Source organism: Gavialis gangeticus, unplaced genomic scaffold (genome assembly GCF_001723915.1).
Source record: "Gavialis gangeticus isolate Ggan-Ray unplaced genomic scaffold, GavGan_comp1, whole genome shotgun sequence".
In the NCBI taxonomy this organism is placed as follows: domain Eukaryota; kingdom Metazoa; phylum Chordata; order Crocodylia; family Gavialidae; genus Gavialis; species Gavialis gangeticus.
In genome coordinates this window covers 1,946,485-1,968,384 of record NW_017728964.1, presented here as the reverse complement: position 1 = coordinate 1,968,384, position 21,900 = coordinate 1,946,485, and the positions used below count along the sequence as shown (strand labels likewise).

Sequence of the window (21,900 nt, the reverse complement as noted above, 5' to 3'; positions counted from 1 at the left end):
TGATTCTGAATGAATTAAATATATAGGCATTATATGCAGGCATGTTTGTTTTCAAGGTTATTGTTTTCCAATTTGCTTTGTGCTTTTATATGTTCAGGGAGAGCAAAGTCTGACAGTAACAAGAAAAAGGAGGGGCTACCGAGGAAAAAGCTGGGGAGAAGCAAAGAGCAAAGGGGCTGTCTGATCCTCCAGATTTATTTTTCCTGCTGTAACAGTTGAAAGAGGACAAATTCAAGGCAAGCCTCCAATAATAAGATTATATATCTAGAAAATTATAACAAAATTATACATTTCCCATACATAGGAACTAATTATGGGGTGGGGGGTCATTTTATAATCAGAGTCATCTTCTATTCACGTAAATACGGTAAAAAGCAATTCTCTAATTTACAGTAGCAGAGAATCCATCCTACATTATTTCTTCAGTGTTTCTTGCTATACATGACATTTTTAAGAATGAGTTTGAGAAATTACAGTACTTATTAGTCTAAACATAGTTATTTCATCTTTCATATATCCCTTTAAAAATTCAAATAAGAAGTGGTTGAAAGTTTCCCATGAATACATCCTGCCTTGATGCAACTAAACTTGCAGTAGCAATGCTACGCCAGCAAGGACCCACTTGGAAGGGTTTTCTTTAGTTTTAAGGTTAAAAGTCCACACGTAAGTTGGCCCCCTTTGACGGGTTTTGTACACAGGACATGGATACACACTGCGAGTGTCCTGTTTATCAGCAGGTATGGCTCTGGTGAAAATAACAGGCACAGCTGGGGTGAGTTCTTTCAGCCTGGCATCTGTGATTATCCCAGTCTGTAGAGAAAAGAACATTTTTTTTAGTTGCTACCAACCAAGCTCTTCAACACCAGCTGTCAACTGTGACCCTAATATGCATTATCATCAATAGCCTCCAGCAACTTCCACAACCTGTTTCCAGCCATGTGTTTCTTCTTGTCTCTGTCCTTTAACAACTGCTGCTGCTTGTGCCCCTGGCTGAATATAACTGTGTTATATAAAAGGAAAATATAAAATTTTTCTTCCTGTGAATAACTGTAATCTCCCCTTCCCCCATTCCTACACAAGTCACTTTTCCCAGAATAAAATGTAAAAAATTTGGCTTCGTTAGGTTAAGCAACAGAACAAACAAACAAACAATGCCCCCCCTCCCCCTCCCCACAATTTGTCTAGGATCCAATAAATAAATACCCTGTTTCTTTTGGACTCCTGTTTGGTTCTCAGTCTGGATCCATGTAACATACTGCAGTGAAGACACCATCTATTGCCCGCCACTCCCCCAGAGAAAAGAAATTATAACATTTTTCTTGCTGTAAACTGAGAATATCAAATTCCCGATATACTGTGACAAGAAAATCTTCTGGTAATAATGTGAAAGGACAGTCCTACTGGTGCTGGGCATGTACATTTCAGAGGAAAAAAAGTACGTATGCTTTTGGATAGGTGCAATTATCTTCCTTCACGTATTAAAATGCATGTGGTAGAGGTGAGTATTTTGAGATATGAGTAGTCAGTGTCAAACATATCAGAAGGTTTGCTGTTATGTAAATATTGAAGGAGAAAGAGTGCAGTTATATACTAACATTGTCTTTTATTTATGCCGCAGTCTTCAAACTTACTCTTGCCCAAGACTTCATAGGAAAATAACTGAGGATTAATGGCTAATCCTGAAATTCCCACTCAGTTTTTATACAATCTTTAAACAAAAAGAACACCCCCTAATTGATGTCTGACTGAGAAAGAACTGAGTAGGGTTCAAGACTAGGATGTAGGTTGTAACCATGTGCTTTTATTATTTGTGTTGAAATGCACTAAAAATTAACCATGTCAACACTTCAACTACATCTTGGATAACCACTGTATCACTCTTGAAGGTTTGTGTCAATATGCTCTCCATCCCTAGTAGGATGAGGAAATTAGGAGTAATGAAGCAGAGATCCTGGGGGGATGCCAAAGCCTTTCCTTTTCCACTGTATCAACAACTTCTGCTGCTAGTTCAATCAATACGTGAACTCACATACAGCATTTATGCCCCAAACATGTGGCAGCATGCCATTACAATGTAATCAACTGGGCATCTCAATCAGCAGCTGGCCTCAAACTGATTGGGGTGGGCAAAATATGTCTCATGGGCCAATTCCAGCTCATCAACTAATTGGATCTGGCCTGAGGGTGGCCACCCAGGCAGGGTGTGTGGGAGCACAGCCTGAGCTGCCCCGGGTAGGAGTGGGTGGGACTCAGCTTCATGTGGAACACTGTGGGAGGAGCTGTGGGCCGGGGGGGGGTGGGGAGCAGACTACACCTGCACTTCACTGCACCGCCCAGGCAAGCTCTATTGCATGTGCCCCTTGCTTCCCTTTGCTCCCTCCCTCCACCCCAAGCCAGCTCCAAGGACCTAATATGTGCAGGCAGCCCTCTCCACAAACATACCCCCCTTCCCCCCCACAATATACAAGACTTTATTTGAGCTATTATGAAACCACCTCTATATAAACACTCCTCAAAAAAGCCCATAAATCAGGACAAAAAATATTTTTTGAAATTAAAATACTATAGATTGTTACTATAGATGCTTGATTTTTAGTGTATGTTTTTTAAATCTATCATTTATTAAAATTATACCTTTTGAAAGATTTTATGACACACCTCAAGACATAACACCCTAACCTGCCACAGGTATAGCAGGGGGACTATGGTGGCCAACATCCTTGCTTCTGTAAAGGTTGTTTAATATATGCTCAAGAGATCCCAGGAGGAGGGCCATGCCCTCTGCTCCAGAGGAAGGCAAAAACCCGCACAGCCCATACCAATTTGACCATGGGGTAAACTTCCTTTCTTGTCCCAAATATGTTGATTGGTCTGACTCTGAGTGGAAGGGTAAGACCCTCTAGCTGGGAAACTCTGGGTTTAAGTCTCCAAAGAAGCACTGGCACACCCCAGTCAAAATCCCCACCCTTTCACGCAACTAACACCTAATCACCCTGAGGAAGGATTTTAAAAGCCTTGATACTTGTAGCAAACAGGGGCAGAGGGAGGAAGTTAGAGCTGTGTGAAACCACACCATTTCATTTCAACTTCTGTTTTCCCATTTTGAAGGGACAGTGTTTCATTACACTGTTTCATTTCATTGTGAAGCACAGTTCTGTTTCATTTAGTCGAAACTGTTTAGCTGTTTTGACATTTCACCCATAGGCTATAATGGGGAATCATGAAAATGCATATAACCTTGTCATGTCTTCCCTGATTCAGATGAAAATTGCAGGAATGGTAGTCCCTTCTGAGGGCATGACGTCTGCCAAGTTTCAAGGAGATAGGTGCCGAGGGTTTTGTGAAACTGCACCTCAAACAGTTGAAAGCAAAACTCATTTGCCGGCAGCCTGCTGTCATCCTGTGTGCAGATCTGGGGGCCTGCACCCCTGCGAGGGTTGTGGGACTGCTCCAGACTCCTCCTGGTGGTGCGGGCCCCCAGATCTGTGTGCAAAATGACAGGAGGCCGCTGCTGCTACCTGGGAACAGCGCTGGGTACAGCGTGCACCCAGCCCTGGGAAGACTGCTGCTGGCTCCAGGCAGCAGCGGCAACCTCTTGTCATCCAGCACACAGATTTGGGGGCCTGTGACCCCCAGGAGGCCCATGCTCAGTGGCAGTACTGGCAGGGCAGGGCAGGTGGGGGGGACTACAGAGAATTTTGGGGTGGCAGCAGCCCCACTTTGATCACTGCGGCCCACCCTGAGCACTGGGGAGAGTCCGGTGCTGCCCCTGCTGCAGCCCTGGGAGAGGTGGATGCCACCTGCCTGCAGCTGCTGGGCTGTGCCATGCCAGGGGGGTTGGGGCATGATGCAGCCTAGTGGCTGCAGGCAGGCAGCTTCTGCCACTCCTGGGGATGCAGCAGGGGTGGTACCAAGCTCTTCCAGGCATTCGGTGCCAGTGCTGGGAGGGCAGGTTGAGCTCCATGAGGCTGGTGGAGCCACTCAGAGCACAGCTCTGGCTCTCCCCACCTCCCACTGTTAGGCTGCACTCCAAGGAACTCCACCAGTCCCATAGAGCTGAGCCTAGTGATGGGAGGCAGGGGAGAGCCACTGGCCAGGGCTGTACTTGGAGCCAGGGCTGCACTCTGAGCAGCTCCACCACTGGCTCTCCACTGCCTCCCACCAGCAGGCTCAGCTCTGTTGGGCTGCGGAGCTTCCAGCCACTGGGCTGTGCTTGGAGCTAGGGCTGCACTCCAAGTGGCTCCACCAACCCCATGGAGTTCAGCCTGGTGATGGGAGATGGCAGAAGAGCCAGTGGTGGAGCTGCTCAGAGCACAGCCCTGGCAAGCACAGCCTGGAGGTGAGAGGCTCCACGGTGCTGCAGAGCTGAACTTGGTGGTTGGAGGCAGCAGACAACCACTGGCCAGGGCTGTGCTCGGAACCAGGGCTGTGCTTGGAGCGGCACTGCTACTGGCTCTCTGCTGTGGCCTGCCACCAGGCTCAGCTCTGTGTGGCTGGGGAGCCTCCTGCCACCAGGCTGTGCTCACCAGGGCTGCGCTCGGAGCCAGGACTGCACTAGAAATGGCTCCACCACTGGCTCTCCTGCCACTGGGCTGAGCTCTGTGGGCTGGCGGATTTCTTGCCTTGCAAGGCTTCTTTGTTAACCTGTCATATAAAGGGAAATAATCCTGCTGCACCCACTAAAGATATTCAGCATATGAAGTATTTATCCAGGGCAGAACAAGAGTAACACCTGCTCACAGCATCCTTAGTATTGACATTGTCAGTGTTCTTAGTGACCACTAATAAACTCACAGTGCATCTCTGCAGCAGAACATAAGATCATAATTTAGGAAAAGCACTAAGTCCAAGGATGATGATCTCATTTTGAACATCCCCTAATTACCCATTCTGTGATAATTTTTTTTAAAGAGAAAAGGCTTATTACCTTAAAACCAACAAGAATAGAAGCAGGCAAAGAAGGAAGGGCTGCCCAACTTCTTAGTTGCCAGGGGCCACACTTGCCATGGGCCATACCAGCAGGGGCCACATGACATGAAGGCCACATCAACATGAATCATGGGCTCCCTGGGTGCTGTCCAGTTACATTGAGCACAAGGAGACTCCCCACTCCTGCAGCACCAGGCATGTGGTAAGTGGGTTTTTCCCCTACACTGCATTGGCCATGGGTGCACTCCCTAGTCCCCACTGCACTGTGCAGATGCCTCTACTCCACCTTCAGCTCCCTATTCTTGGGCTCCTCCCCTGCACTGCATTGTATTGCACTGCACTGCATGGCACGGCACCAGTGCCAAACAGCACAGGCTTCTCTGAAATTGTGGATGTGCCATGCTGCTCCATCCCATCCCCTGGGGCAGACTGGAAAGCAGAAGCAAGAGGGAGAGGGAGCCTGAAGCCTCCGGCTGCTTCTGCTGCAGTCAAAGTGATGTGTGGTGGGGTGTGGGGGCTGAGTGGGAGCCCTGGGGCTGCAGACTAACCCAGTGTGGATCACATGAAGCCCATGGGTTGTTAGTTGGACAGCCTTGCTCTAGGAAGCAGGAAAAGAAAAACAAGAAAGAGGTAGCTGAAGAATCAATGAGATGACTGGAATACATTACCAGGGGAGAACCTGAGGAAATCAAGTGACTATATGAGCATGCACCTGAGGTTTGTGGCACCCCAAAACACATGGTACAAATATATGCTGCTGCTATTTGTCCCATGGGAAATGTGGACCCCTGCACATGCGAGCTCCTGAGGATGCACCCCATGGCTCTGAAAGCAGGAGTGAATGGGACAGGGGTCCAAGTAGCATTTTCTTCTACCCTTTCAGTCAAGGGTAAAGGACCAGGAATGAGCAGGTGCATCCTGGAGTTCAACACATGGCTACATAGATGGTGTTACTAGCAGGCTCTGAATTCACTGAACAGGGGGCGGTGTTCCAAGATGAAGGAGTAGTGGGAAGATAAGTGGTCCACCTGATGAAAAGAGTGAAGAATGTCTTCTTTTAACCTAGTGAGGAGGGCTTTAAGTCAGGTTCACCAGGAGATTAAAATAAGAGCCAAGAAGTAAATAAAGAGCCTGGGGGGCCTGAAGAAAAACCTAGCGTGAGGAAGCAATAGCTAAAGCCTTAACAGCGTTTTCAGAGAGAAATTTAAGACAGTCATTTAGTTACCTGAAATGTTTAAATATTAATGTAGGAAAAATGAGGAACAAGAAGGATGAACTGTAAATCTTAGTGTGATCATGGAATGATGATGTAATTGAGATAATGGAGATGTGGTGGGATAGTTCCTATGACAAGAGTACGGTCACAGAAGGGTATAATGTGTTCAGGAAGGAGAGGCAGGTTAAAAAAGGAGGAGCTGTTGTCCTATATATAAGGAATGTGTACATATGGTCTGAGGTGTAGTATGAAGTAGAAGCTAGATCTGCTGGAGGGGAGAACAGCAGGGGGGATGCCATAGTTGGCATCTGGTATTGGCCACCAAGCCAGGAGGAAGGGGTATACAAGACTTTCTTTAAAAAACAAACTGGTGTTTCCAAATTGCAGGGACTGTTTCTCATGGGGGACATTTAATTACTGTGTCATCGGCTGGGAAGAAAACAAAGCAGTGCACAGGCAACCCAGCAAGCTCTTAGACTGGGTTACAAATACCTTTTTGGTACAGGTGGTGGAAAGGCCAACCATGGGTAGAGAAAGCTCTTCTACACTTGTCACTCACAAACAAGGGTGGGGAATGATTTATGAATGTGCAGGCAGAGGGTTACTTGGGTGACAGTGAGCACAACTACACATGCCTATTAACATTCATCTGCACGTGTGCCCTGACTGCACCACATTGAGCTGGGTCCCAGCAGCCCCGCGTAGCAGGGAGTCTGGGGTGGGGGTTCAGTCCGCCAGCCCGGGGCTGCTCTGATCAGGCTCAGTGTGCTGTGGACAGGCTGGCTGGGGCAAAAGAATGCTTCAGTGTGGGGCTAGCTGGTAGGCAGCCCCTGCTCTGAAGCACCCTCGAGCCCCAGCCAGCTGGGTTGCTGTCTACATGTGCGCTGGTATGCATGAAAAATCTCTGGAGTAGGGTAATACTTATATTTACAAGTACTATCCTGCTGCAGAGTTTATTAGTTTTGTGTGCCCACGCATGTGTAGACACTGGGTGCATCACCATAGTGACCAGCTATGGCAATGTAGCATCAGCGGGCACAAAGCGTGATGCCAACACTACTGCACAGTAGCAATGAGCTATGTTGCCATAGCTTGTCGCTATGGTGATGTAGTGTCTAAAAATAACCATGTGCCGCCAGGACTGCGCAATCATTTAGTATTTGCTAAAGCAAGTACTAAACGACTGCACAGTACCAAATGTATGATTGGGGCACATGTAGATGCACCCACTGTAACATTTACTGCACAGTTAGTTAGGCAACGGCCAGTAAATGTCTCATGTAGACACACCCAGTGACCATGAAATGACTGAGTTCAAGATCCTAAGGGATGAAAGGAAAGAGAGCAGAAGAATAAAGACAATGTACTTCAAAAGAGCATATTACAACAAACTCAGGGAACAGGTGGGCAGGATCCCCTGGGAGGAAAGTCTAAGAGGAAAAGGAGTCCAACAATTTTGACTGTACTTTAAGGAGGCCTTGCTAAAGGCACAGAAGTAAGCTAACCCAGTGCGAAGAAAGAACGAGAAGTGCAGCAGGAGACCAGCCTGGCTAAACAGCAGTCTCTTAAATAATCTGAAACTCAAGAAGGAATTCTACAAAAAGTGGAAACTTGGTCATATTCTTACACAGTTTTTTTCTCCCACATGCACATTTAAACAGTGCACCTAGGTGTAACAGCTAAGAATTGTCTGTGTGATAAAGGTGCTTGCTGAACGTTCTGTGAGGATTAGACCAACTGTTTTTTGTTGTTCATTTATGTATTAGAGCTGCATGTTGCCACTAAGTTTAATTAAAGTAAAAGATTAGTGAGGCCTTGTAAGATTAGTGAGGCCTAGTAAATTTAGCAAGGCCTTGTAGAGGTAGTAGTAGGCCTTGTGGTGTAGTCAAAATTAACCTTATCAAAAGAATGCAAAGGCTTGTATTGCTATTGGTCAGTCCTAAGGAAAGTTTGTAGTAGGAAAATCTAAATGGCTGTAAGTTATTAGCATAGCTCATAAGTTATACATTGGCTAGCACATCTGGAAATCATTAGAAGGGAGATGCAGCATTGTGAGAGAAGCTACTGATTTAAAATTAGCTGCTGACCTGGATTTGATGGGCCAGTAGATCTTGAGAAGCCCGAGGACTGAATACCAGGGTCCTTCCCGGTACCCCTCAGACACTGCTGATCAGGGATTCCAGACTTCACTGAGCTTTAAACAAGAGGAACTTGTCATACTTCAGTTATCAGAGGGGACTGCCAATAAGTTGCCAATGCAAATCATTATTGTCTGTCATTGTTGTCTTGTCACTACACATAGTTGTATTTTTGTTAAGTCAATAAACCTTTCTTACCTTTTTACCCCCAACCACTCTCTCAATCCCAAACCCTCTGCTAGCAACTAAAACACCAGGAGCAAAAATCTCCAGAACCATAACCTCTAGAGTTTATTTGTGTGCATTAATTACACATGTAGACTCACCCACAGTGCAAGACTACAGTGTCACTGTAGTCTCTGATGCCCACTGGAGGCTAGCACAGGTTGGGTAGCTGCAGGACTAATTCCTTCCTGCTTCCCTCTCTCTCCCTGGCCTCACAGAATTTTATGTAGATTTTAATTTCTAAATGACACAATGGAAAAGCAGAGACTCAACTAAGCACATCTCCTAATCTTTCTTTTGCTAACACCCCTGTTTATTGGGATCTTCACCCTCACTTGCAAGTACCATTGAACATCCTAGCCCATCTCAGGTTTAAAGCAGAACTTCTTTCCATAATGAGAGACAGCAGCCTCATATAATCCTGCTTCTGCATGTGCCTGTCTCACTGCTGCTCTGACCATATCTGCTTTATCAGAGCAAATGGTTGGAAAGGCCATCCAATCCACCCCCTGTACAGATGCAGAATGTGCTATTCCTAAACCATTACAAACACATTAAAATCTCTAATGAAGGGCATTCCATAACTTCCCTAGGTGGCTTGTTCCTTCTGTCCTTGCAGTTAGGAAGATTTTCCTGAGATAGAATTTAATTTTGCTTTGCAGCAGTTTAAACTTATTGCTTTATGTCCTGCATGGTCTGGGAAAGGAAAAAAAGTTGTTTTCTCTCTTCTTTATGATAACTTTAAAAATATTTGACAACAGTTATCCTGTCCTCCTTTAATGAAATGGAAACTTGGTCATATTCCAAGGGAAGAGTAGAAGAGTATTACACAGGCATGGAGGGAGAAAATCAGGGAAGCTAAGGCATGATTTGAGTTGCAACGGGCAAGTGACAAAAAAAAAGCAATAAAAAGGGATTCTACAAGTCTGTCGAGAGTAAAAGGAGGATCAAAGAAACCATAAGTCCCTTACAGAATGTAGAAGGTAATTTAGTCACAGCTGATGCAGACAAGGCTGCAGTATATAAATGCCTGTTTTACTTTGGGCTTCACAAATAAAGTCAGCTACCAGACGATGGGTGTAATTAGCAGCTAAGATGATGAAAGAGACAAACAGCCTACAGTTGTGGAAGTACAGGCTACAAATTACTTAGAGAAGCTAGACGCTTTCAAGTCAGCAGGGCCAGATGGGATGCATGCAAAGGTATTGAAGGAATTGGCTGAGGTAATTGAAGAACAATTGGCTATCCTCTCTGAGAACTCATGGAGGTTGTGTGAAGTCTTAGATGACAGAAAAAGGGCAAGTATAATGCCCATGTTTAGGAAAGAAAAGAAGGAGAATGCGTGGAATTAAAGACCAGTAAGTCTGACCTCAATACCTGGAAATAAACATGGAATCAGAAACTTAGGTTTGGAAGGGACCTCAGGAAGCCATCTTGTGCAACTCCCTGCTCAAAGCAGGACTAGATGGTTCCAGCTAGGGCTTTGTAAATCTGGGTCTTAAAAACCTCCAAGAATGGAGATTTCCCCACCTCTCTGGTAACCCATTCCAGTGCTTCACCACCCTCTTAGTGAGAAAGTTTTTCCTTATATCCAACTTAAACTTCTCTTGTTGCAACTTGAGATCATTGTTCCTTGTTCTGACATCTGCCACCACTGAGAACAGTCTAGCTCCATTCTCTTTGGAACCACAGTTAAAAGCTGCTATGAAATCTCCCCTCAGTCTTTTCTTCTGCAGACTAAATCAGCTCAGTTACCTTACCTCTCCTCAGAAGCCATGTGCCTCAGCCCCCTAACCATTTTCACTGCCCTCCGCTGGACTCTCCCCAACCTGTCCACATCCTTTTCGTAGTGGGTGGCCCAAAACTGGACACACTACTCCAGATGTGGCCTCACCAATGCAGAACAGAAGGGAAGAATTACTTCCCTTGATCTGCTGGCAAAGCTCCTAATAATGCAGCCCAGTATGCTGTTATCCACCTTATATTTGTATTCACCTTACACTACTTTGTTCTAGTCTATACAACCTTAGCCTATTTATGAGAATGTTTTGGGAGACAGGGTTCAAATCTTGGCTAAAATCAAGATACAGTCCCATCCATTGTTTTCCCCCATCCATAGAGCCTATCACCTTATCAGAGAAGAAAATCAAGTTGGTCAATCATGACCTGCTCTTAGAGGGCGCATCCTCTTGAGCGGGAACATGCATTTCCCCATAGGCAAACAGCAGCAGCACAATATGTGCCCTCAGTTAGCTTGTGAGGCTCCATTCTGTCCCTGAACCTTAAAACCTCTGAACCTAGAAATGAGTTACCATCTGCTTAAGTAACCTCTCTTCTTAATGTTCAACCTAAATTTCTTCTGCTGCAGAGGCACATTATATGCTGCTGCTACTTGTCTCCAGGGAGCGCCTGTGCACATGAGCTTTGGTGCATGGCATATTGCCCTGGGTGGGGTAACGGCAACTGAGGCCAGCACTTGGATTGGCCCCAGCAGACTTACTTGGGATCCTTGAGGCCTCTGGGGGCTGCAGCCACAGTGATCTGGTAGCAGGGAGCCTGGCTGGCAGCTAGAGGTGGCTCCGGCCAGCCAGGCTCCCGTTTCGGGCAGCGCACACTGCTGCCGTGTACACCACTCTGCTTTTTTTACATATTTTTTTTTTAACATCAGGATCTCCTGGTGTCAACCCCCAACCCTGAGCTGAAAATTAGCAGCACAGGGCATGTGTGGCTCATGTGGTGTCCTGTGCCACAGATAGGTCTGCAGCACCACATACTACACATTCCTGCTCATCAGGATGTGCCCAGTGAATCCATGCTGACTGTTCCTGATCACCTTGTTTTACAAAATAGATTACCTGTTCCATGATCCTTCCCTGCACTTGGGATGGAATAATTGTATGCACAGATACAGAATGATTAGCTAGGCCAGTGACAGCGTGGGACTGGGGCCCAGGACAGAGCCTCAATCCACTCCCCACTCATTACTGTGACAGGAGCCAGTTTCCTGCCCTGCGGTTCCCTGTGGAACTGGTGCCCATTTGTGCAGGGAGTGGATTGCAACTCTGCCCTCGGCTCCGGCCCCATGCTGTCACCACCCTGTGAACCACCACCAACACCCCACCCATCCATTCCATTCCTGAATGCTGCTCCCTGCCCATCCGTGGCCCCATACCATCTGCCTGGCTGAGTGCGCCGTGCCCGTAGGGGTCCCAAACCAATCTCCATGAAGACCCTGCCCTCCTGCCCCATTCAACAGCCTGGTAGTGGGTGCAGGGCAGATGGGCCTGGAAAGGATAAACTGAAATCTCTCCACTGCTGCTGCTACTGCCATCACCCTGGGCAGTGTAAACAGCTGTGAGAGGGCTGAGGCTGGGTTAGCATCATAGATTCATAAACTCATAGATGTTACAGGCTGAAAGGGACCTTACAAGATCATAGGGTCCAGCCCCCCTGAATTTGGGCAGGAAAGGCTGCTGGGGTCAGATGACCCCAGCAAAATGGACACCAAGATGCTTTTTGAAGATGGCCAAGGTAGGTGACTGTACCACCTCTGGGGGAGTCTGTTCCAGACCCTTGGCACCCAAATTGTAAAGAAGTTTTTCCTTATGTCCAATTTGAAGCAATCTTCAGTCAGTCTGTGCCCATTGTTTCTTGTCTTCCCCTGGGGTGCCTTGGTAAACAGATGCTCCCACAGACCCTGATGTATGCCCCTTATATACTTATAGGCTGCCGCCAAGTCCCCTCTAAGTCTTTTTTTTCTCCAGGCTGAACAGTCCCATGTTTTTCAACCTCTCCTCATATGACCTACTCTCTACACCTCTAATCATGTGCATGGCCTTCCTTTGGACTCTCTCAAGCTTCTCCACATCCTTCCTGAACTGCAGCGCCCAGAACTGGATGCAATACACCAGCTGTGGTCTCACCAAGGCCAAGTAGAGTGGGAGGATGACATCCTTAGTCTTGCTTGAGATGCATCAGTAAATGCATGCCAGCGTTTGATTCACTCTGCCAGCTATGGCATCGTATTGGTGGCTCATGTTCATTCTGTATTCTATCATGAGCCCCAGGTCTCTTTCAGTTGTGGTGTTGGCAAGCATAGCACTGCCAAGCCTGTAAGTGTGTTGCGGATTATTTCTCCCCAGATGGAGCACTTTACATTTTTCCATGTTCAACATCATCAGGTTATGATCCGCCCACCTTGCAAGCCTGTCCAGGTCAGCCTGTATCACTAGCCTGTCCTTGAGCGTGACCATACTCCCACATAATTTGGTGTCATTCATGAACTTTGCCAGTATGCTTTTAATACCTGAATCCAAATCATAGATGAACATGTTGAAAGGTAGTGGTCTGAGTACTGAACCCTGAGGGACACTACTCGTCATCTCCCACAATGTTGACTCAGTTATGTCTATTAATACTCTCTGGGTCCTATCTCAGAGCCAGTTACCTAGCCACCAGACCATAAAGTAGTCAAGGCTGTATTTTCCCAATTTTACTATAAGGACATTGTGGGAAACTAAATCAAAGGCCTTTTGAAGTCCAAGTATATGACATGAACCTCATTTCCCTTATCCAGGTGGTGAGTTACCTGATCTTAGAAGGAAATGAGGTTGGTCAGGCATGACCTACCTGCAGTGAAGCCACGTTGGCTGTCCTTTAGAATACTGCCTTCTGTTAGCCTATCAATAATGAATTCTTTGATATTTTTTTCCATTATTTTACTAGGGATTGAGGTCATACTGATTGGCTTATAATTCCCTGGGTCGTCCTTTCTCCCTTTCTTGAAGATAGGCAACACATTGGCCCTCTTCCAGTCTTCTGGGACCTCTCCCAAGTGCCATGAGTCCTTAAATAGCTTTGCCATGGGTCATGTGATGATGTCGGTTGGTTCTTTTAGCACTCTTGGGTGTAGTTCATTTGGTCCTGCTGACTTGTAGATATTCAGCCTCTCTAGGTGTTCCTCCACAAGATCTTGACTAACTATGGGAGGGTGATCACCCCCATCTTGATCATCTTGTATCCTGTCAAGCAGGCTAATACCTGTGGACTGGTGGAATACCAACACAAAGTATTTGTTTAGGAGTTTGGTTTTCTTCTGAGTGTTGGTTATTAGCTGTCCCATTTTGTTCATCAGGGTCTCTATGCTTCTTTTATTTTTTCTGACTTCCTACATACCTAAAGAAGGACTTTTTGTTGTCCTTGATTCCAGTTGCCAATTTGAAATTGGTTTCTGCTTTTGCTTTTCTAATCCACTCCCTACAGGTATAGCCTATTGCTGTGTACTCCTCTTTGGTGGTAATTTCTGATTTTCATGCCTTATAAGCTTCTCTTTTCAATATCAAGAGGTCCATGACTTCCCTATTGAGCCAAGAGGTCTCCCAACCCTTTTGCTGCCTTTCTTATGAAAAGGAATGGACTTCCTTTGTGCTCCTAGGACTGCTTCCTTGAGGAATGACCACCCTTCTTGTGCTCCCTTCCCAAGTGGACCATGGTCCTGCAGAGCCTCACCAACCAATCTCCTAAGCTTGTGGAATTCAGCTTTCCTAAAATCAAGGGTTTCTACCCTACTGACTAGTTTCCCTGTCTTACGGTGGATGGAGTAAATGATCATCTCATGGTCACTGTCGCCTAGTTTTCCTTCAATCCTCAGGATGCTCGCCAGATCATCCCCTTTAGCCAGAACCAAGTCAAGGATGGCCTTACCCCTGATCAGCCCTTAGCCTTCTTGAGTCAGATAGAGCTCTGCAGTGCAAGTGTGGAAGCTCTTGCTCAGTGCTCATCTCATGGGTAGCTGAAGTCATCCATGGTGACCATGCTCCAAGAGCATGCAGTCTCTGCCAGTTCGCTGGAAAATTCCTAGTTGAGTTCTTCCTCTTGGTTTGGAAGTCTGTGGTAGACTCCTACAGTCAAATCCCCTTCTCCATGCTCTCCTCATATTTTGACCCAGAGAGTTTCAAGTTGCCCTTTATTGCCAATCTCTTCTTCTAGGTAGGTGTACTCTTCCTTCATGTAGAGAGCAACTCCCCCACCCTTCTTCTCAACACGATCTCTCCTATGCAAAGTGTAGCCTTCTATACCTGTGGTCCAATCATAGGTGGAGTCCCACCAGGTCTCTATAATCTCTATGAGATTGTATTGCTTGTTGGTTAGCAGGAGGGCCAGTTCCTCCTGCTTACTCCCCATGCTCCTGGCATTTGTGTACAGGCAACTAAGCCTGCTATTAGAGGTCCTAGGCTTCCTGGTGTGCTGCAGAAAATCCTGTCCTTAGACCGGTGTCAGAATATGCTTCTTGCTGTTCCCTGGTTTGCTGGTTCCATGGTTGTCATTTCTTGGGATTGTACTAGTAGTAGTCTGCCCGTCCGCAGGCAATCTCAGTTTAAAGTCCTATACAGGAGGTCTGTCATTCTAGCTGAGAAAAGCTCCTTCCTCTTCAGCATGAGGTGGATACCGTTCCTTCCCAACAGACTGCAGTCTCTGAAGTGTGTACTGTGGTCGAAGAAGCTGAAGCCCTTGTGGTAACACCAGTACCAGAGTCTTCTGTTCACTTCTTCTATACATCTGCCCCTTCTGTACCATGACCCACAACCAAGAGGAACTAGGAGAAAACTACCCATGCCCCCAACCCCCTGAGCCTAGCCCACAGAGCCTATCCCCCACCAAGAGCTCACCAAAACTCCTTAAGTGGCCCTCCAGCCAATATTATTGTCCACCCCTGTGTCAGAGACTTAAGTGGACTTAGACACTTAACTGTGACTTTGTTTTACCATGTTTAAGTCCCTGAAAATCCATTAATGCATCTGTTTTTATAACATATTGTTATTTGATCCTTAAGGCTAGGTGCATCTACATGTGCAATTAACTTGGGAGCAGTTTACTCTACAGTTAAGTACTCAAGAGTAAACTCTCCCAGGCATATGTCTACGTGTGCAGGGACGTGGAAGCAGATCCTTATCTCCCAGCTCCAGCTCTGCAGTCACAGCCCTGGGCTTGGAGATAAGGACTTCCCAGCCCTGGCCCTGCGATCACTCCAGTGGCAGAGCCCGCCCCAGCCGCAGGCAGCTCCCAGGGTCAGGGAGCAATGTCCCACCCCCTTGTGCCCAGCTTAACAGAAGCAAATGTGCTCCTGGTCAGGTGTCCACATGCTCACTTCTGTGTAGTAAGTAACTGAGAGTTAGTTTGCTACTTACATTTGCAGGTAGCAAATTTACTCCCACTTAGAGCCAATTACTGTGTACATAGCATTTGGATATGGAGATGGTGATACTTACTGCATAGTCATTAGCTCTAGCCTCGAGTAAAACATCTCATGTAGATGCACCCACTGAGTCAAAAAATTGCAGAGACGACGAGAACTCACCTACCTTTTGAATTCAGTATTTTTTCACAGAGTTGAACAAGGCTAAAAAGAATCACTCTTAGGCACATATGCATCTAATAGTTGGAATAAAATCTGGTCTCAAGCATATAGTGACATTATGTTCCCGCAGACTCTGTAATATCAATACATGCAAAGATATCATGATTTAAAGGAAACTTTATGGTATCTATCCATTCACTGATAACACAAGGGCTAGGGGAAATGTTGACACCTGCTACCTGATAAAGAATGTTGGTCACCCTTGTGTCCATCTTCTCCCAAGCAAGCAGACAGTAAGCCTCAATGCCTTGTTTTTTTAAATAAGATACTAGTGGGTTTACCTGCACATCCCAGCGTGCACCCTCCATGAATAAGCCATGTATATAGGCCCCTTCACGAGGAGGGTTGCTGAAATCCTCCTTGTTCTTCTTTGTCATGTCACATTGCAGGGCCATTTTATCCAAAGGCCACTCATTCTTTCGGGCCATGGACTGCATGATGGCTGTCAAGAAAGACTGAGGGTTGAAGAATCCTGCTAGCCACACTACGGAGGGCAAGGAGAAGTCTCCTGTCCATGTCTCAAGTTCCTTGATGCGGTTGAGAAGGTCAGCAAACCAGCTAGCCAAGCCAGCCATAGAAGGATAAGCCCTCTTAGTCCAAGACTCAGGCACCGTGTCCAGGAAGATGGCATTCTGCAAGTTCTCCATATCACCAGTCATGGTCAGCTCCCCCTGGAGAAGTACCAGAAAGAAGATGGTAATAATAAACAAAGGCAGAGCTATAAAATGTTCTCACTTTTGTGGTGGAATATGGTAGCTGCTTAATACTGGGCAGTGGCCACTTTGTACAACAAGTTAAATCAGAAACTGCAGAAGAATGTCCAAACTGCTCACCTTCTCTGCTCTTGAACCTGTCCCCAGACATCTAGAGGGGAAAATATGTAGGGCCAAGAGGAAGGGAGAAATGTGGCTCAGTGAGATGGACACTACCCTGGAAAAGTAATTGCCTAAGGTTCTGGCCCTGGTTTCTAGACCTATGGGGGTCAAAGTTATCCCACTATTATCAATTTTAGCCAATGAATATTAAATGCAAAGTGCAGAAAAGCCATTTGGGTTATGTAAGTGAAACAGGATTTGGCCCCAAGCTTCCAATTGTTCACTTTTAGTCACTCTATTCCTGTAACACCCTTTTCTGAATAATTAGAGGTGTTTTACAAAATTAAGGTAAGGGTGCCAGCATTGGCTCTAGTTAATTAGTATTTTCCATATAAGGAGATATTTTTAATTATTTATCACTTTGTCAAACTTTAACTCACATTTTCTTTCTGCCTCAGGCTGAATTGTTTTGGAGAGTTTAATTGGGAACAGTTGACCAATTGATGAGAATGAGTTTTGGGGAAAATGCGTTATTCTATTAATGTTAAAAAAATTCCAACTGTTTCTTCAAAGGGCTTCAGTGCCTTCAGGAACAGCTCTGAAGTCAAAAAGGTTCTCTGTGTTTGCTCTATGTAAATCCATCCAAAATCTAGCCAACTTATACACTTAGTAGAGTTGGTTAGAATTTTGACAGCTAAAATCTCAATTTCAGTTCAATTTCTTTATTAGCGACTTGGATGATGGGGTGAAGAGCAGCCTGTTTAAATTCACAGATGACACCAAGATTTGGGATGAGGTGGGCATGCTAGAAGGGAAGGACAGATTATAGCAGGACCTGGACAGGTTACAGGGGTGAGCAAATGAAAATAGGATGGGAGTCAATACTGACAAGTGCAGGGTGCTGCACTTGGGCAGTAGGAACCAGCAGCATACCTATAGGCTGGGGAACTCCCTTCTTGAAAGCACGGTGGCAGAAAGAGATCTTGGAGTCATTACTGACTCCAAGATGAACATTGGCCAACAATGCGAGAACACAGTCAGTAGGGCTAACCGTACCTTGTTGTGCATCCACAGATGCATCACTAGCAGGGCCAAGGAGGTGATCCTCCTCCTCTGTGTGACACTGGTCAGGTCGCAGCTGAAGTACTGTGTCCAGTTCTGGGCGCCGCACTTCAGGAAGGATGTGGACAGCATTGAGAGGGTCCAAAGGAGGGCCACTTTCATGATCCAGGGACAGCAGGGCAGACCCTATGAGGAGAGGCTACGGGATCTTAACCTGTTCACCCTTCACAAGAGAAGGCTGAGGGGGGACCTGGTGGCCATCTATAAACTTACTAGGGAGAACCAGCGGGGTTTGGGAGAGACCTTGTTCCCCCGAGCGCCTCCCGGAGTAACAAGGAATAATGGCCATAAGTTGCTAGAGAGTAGGTTTAGACCAGACATTAGAAGGCACCACTTCACAGCCAGGGCGGCTAGGATCTGGAACCAACTTCCAAGGGACGTGGTGATGGCTCCTACCCTGGGGGTCTGTAAGAGGAGGCTTGACATTTACCTGGTGGGGGTCATTTGAGCCCAGCTTTTTCTCCTGCCCAGGGCAGGGGGTCAGACTAGAAGATCTACAAGGTCCCTTCTGACCCTACATCTATGAATCTATGAATCTCTGAAGATCCTATCTGTACTGAGCATACTCCATTTCCCTTGGAGCTCCTACAAGCAATTGTATTGATCATGTTTTCAGGCCCCACCAGTCTCCAAGATGACTGGTAAAAAGCCAGAGCTCCACCAAGAACATAGATACAATATTTCCTGACACTTTGTGGTGACATTTTATTTAAAAGGCTTTGAAAAGCCTTCAGCCAATTGAAAGAAGTTGTTTTTCCTTTCCAGAGTTTCTTCATTCTACATCTAAGTTCTGTCTCCTCAGTATTGTGAGCTCCTGCACATTAAGATCACAAAAAAAGTGTCCATCTGGGCTAATGCACAATAGCACCTATTACGGTGCATTTAGTACTTGTTATTACAGGTAGTAAACTTACTGTGCCATAAGGGCTGTATGAAACAGCTGTGTTTCAATTCGGTTTTGGATTGAGCCACTTCAGAGGACAACGATTCATTTTGGTGTTTTGGATCACTGTCCTGTTTCATTTCAGCAAAATCTGTTTTGGAGAAAGCCTCCTTCCTGGTCATGTACAGGGCCCATTTGGCCAGGGCCAGGAGATTGACCAAGAGGTTCTGGTACTTGGTAGGACTGTGGATGGGGTGCCCAAAAATAAAAAGGTGGGGGGTAAGATCCATCCAGAACCTCAAAAAGAGGTTCCAGAGGTGGAGGGGCTTCAGTCTGGTGCACTTGAGCTTCATGTGTGCCCGAATCTCCCTCTGCCCGAAAAAGAGGCAGGAGACTGGGGTGTTGGTAAAGCTTGCCACATACATGCCCATGGCGACGGCTCCATGGAGGAGCCACCAGCTGAGGTCCCCAGCAAGGTTCCCCCTAAGCTGCGCACATGTGTAGCCATGAACAAGGAATTTTTTTTGCCACGCAGTAACTTTTTAATGCCACGCACCTGCTCCACCCCAGCCAAAGGCTGCTGCAGGAGAGGGGAGGGGCAGGCACACTGAGATACCCACACACTCCCAGCTAGGATCATAGCCGAAGGCAGGTAAGTTTCACTGGGCGGGGGGAGGGGGGAGAGGCAGACTGAGACCTCCCACAGAAGGAGTGTGGTAGGGGCAGGGCACTGCCCCACTCTCTTCTGCACTGTGGGGATTGTCCCATGACTTGGCCCAGCCGGGGGCCCGTTCACTGTGAATGGGGCCCCAGCCAGACTAGGGCAATTGGAGCCTGGCAGTTCATTCAGGGGTGTGGGTGGGCGGCTGTGGCTCCCGCCACTGTGCACACCGCGGGGGAGGGGAAGCGTATTCCCCTCCCCAGCTCTCCCTGTACCATGCCCCTGGATGAGCTACTGGGCTCTGACCTGGCCCGAAGCCCAGCGGCCCCTCCAGATGCATGGCACAGGCAGCCAAGTGAGGGCATGTGGCCCCACCTGGCCCCTGATCTTTGCATGGGACAAGGGCGGGTGGGATCAAGGTGCAGTCAACCTGGTGCTGCTATCAGGCCCTTCTGCACAGGCAGCTTGGTGCTGGCTGCCCCCCAGTAACTCCTTTGTCTAACAACTCTGCAGGTTGGAACACCAGTTGCAGGGGTACTGCAATTGCAAAAGATACTACTTTATTTTTTCAATCTAGAATCAGGATCCAAAAGGAGGAATAACTAATTATGTGACAGCTGAAAGCATTGGCAATCGCATGTAATTTTGGAAACATACAGATTCCCTTATTAGAGACATAATTATCTGTGGACCATCTGGGCCTAAAATGAGGGAGAGATTACTGAGAGTATTATGAAAGTATCTCCATGCCCCTTTGTTAATCCATGGTGTGTCCACACATTACGTACCATGCCCAATTCTGGTCCCCATGCCTCCAAAAGGATACAGAAGAGCTAGAGAAGGGCAGAGGTGTGCAGAGGCTTCCTGATGAAGAGATACTAACAAGGCCAGGTGTGTTCAGTTTAGAAAAGAGATGCTTGAGAGGGGACATGAGAGGGATTTACAAAAAACAAAATGGTGAAGGTAAAGTCAATAGGGATTTATTATTGGCTAGCTTTCATCAGCGAAGAACTGGAGGTCACAAAATGAAACTACCAGATAGTAAGTTTAAAACAAGCATAAGACAGTTCTTTTTCACCCACTGTGTTATTAAAGTGGGTAACTCATTGCCACCAGATACAGTGGAAACTAGAGTTCAGCCAGATTCATGAAGAGATTGAACACATTCTTGGAGGAAAGGGGCATCAGCTATCAGTGTTCCCTCTAAGATGCTCATGGACTGAAGCAGCACACTCATGGACCACTACACCTTAGAGGGAACGCTGGTCTCCAGTGGCTAATGAGATGAGGGTGGAGTACAGGCTTAACCACTGGGGCGCCCCCCAATTATGCCCTCACTGAACAGGTTCCACAACTTAGTTTCTGGATGGGACACAAGGATGTGATGGTGGATCGTGCAGTGCATGAGAATGTAGAGGTGGCAGTAATGGACAGTGGAGAAGCGGATTGTTTTGGTGTCCTTCAGCCAGTTCAGGTGGTGGACTGGGGAGTGCCACAAGGCCGGACAAGGCACCGGCCCCACAACTAACTCTGATGGGCTGGAGGACATTGGGGGGGTGGGGGGCGCCATCAACAAAGGCAAGGGTGTTGGGAGGTAAGGCAGATTTTACCTCCTGGACTCGGTGACAGGTCACATGCATCGTGGGTAAACCCATGCACTAGACTAGCGCAGCAGGGTCCACCCACCCCCATCTATTATAGGCTGGGAGGTCTCCAATATGGGTGATACCACCCAGAACCAGGCTCTGTCACACCTGGGGTGCCTCCACCATTGGTACCTCCAGCGGGGGGTTGCAGAGGAAGGGCTTGATGACCAGGTCAGCTCCTTGGATGAGTGTCGCAGGGGACCTGGAGGCAGAGACCAGCCTCCAAGCCCGGAGAAGGTCCTAGTAGAACTCTGGCAGCCCTTGCAAGTCCTGCAGGGAGAAGCCCTGCAGGTCAAGGAGCTGCCAGTCATACCTGAGCCACCGGAAGTGGCGGAGGAAGGTGCCCCCCAGGTGGCTCCATGCCATGTGGCTACTGACACTGTATAGCAGTCACTGAAGGGCCTGCAGGTGGAATGTCATGATCTGGCTGCACACAAAAACCAGGTCCTGGCCACCCTCTCACAAGGGGAGGCTCAGGACCTATGCAATGACCCAGTACAATCCCAGCCAGAAAAACTGTAATGCCCATCTCTGAAGCCTGGCCAGGACCTCAGCAGGGACTGACAGGCTATGGAAGTGGTAACACAATATAAATCCTAAATATCTATACATACTGATATTTGCTTTTGGTTTCCTTATCACATGTGGGGTTTGCAGGAGATGGGTGGAAAGGGGGGTGGGAGGATGTAGGTGGTTGTGGAGGGATGTGGGGGGATGCAGGTCAGTGTGTGGGTAGGTGTGGGGGGACTGTGGTGGGGCTGCATAGGAGGGGTGGGTCCCCTGCCCCCCCACAGGGTGCAGCCCCCCCAACACATCACATGGACTGCCCTGCCTGCACGGTCCCACGC

At 47.2% G+C, this 21,900-nt stretch overlaps 1 protein-coding gene across 1 annotated transcript in view; it reads right to left on the bottom strand.

Annotated features, from left to right (window-relative positions):
* Positions 1–251: 251 nt before the first annotated feature.
* Positions 252–21,900, bottom strand: part of DNAH9 (dynein axonemal heavy chain 9) — a 609,139-nt gene continuing 587,490 nt past the window's right edge. Inside the window, exons 66-67 of the mRNA XM_019501495.1 lie at positions 16,207–16,596; positions 252–810 (exon numbers count right to left, since the gene is read on the bottom strand). Of these exons, the coding sequence (XP_019357040.1) occupies positions 583–810; positions 16,207–16,596 (618 nt within the window). The 3' untranslated portion in view covers positions 252–582. The remainder of the gene's footprint in view (positions 811–16,206; positions 16,597–21,900) is intronic.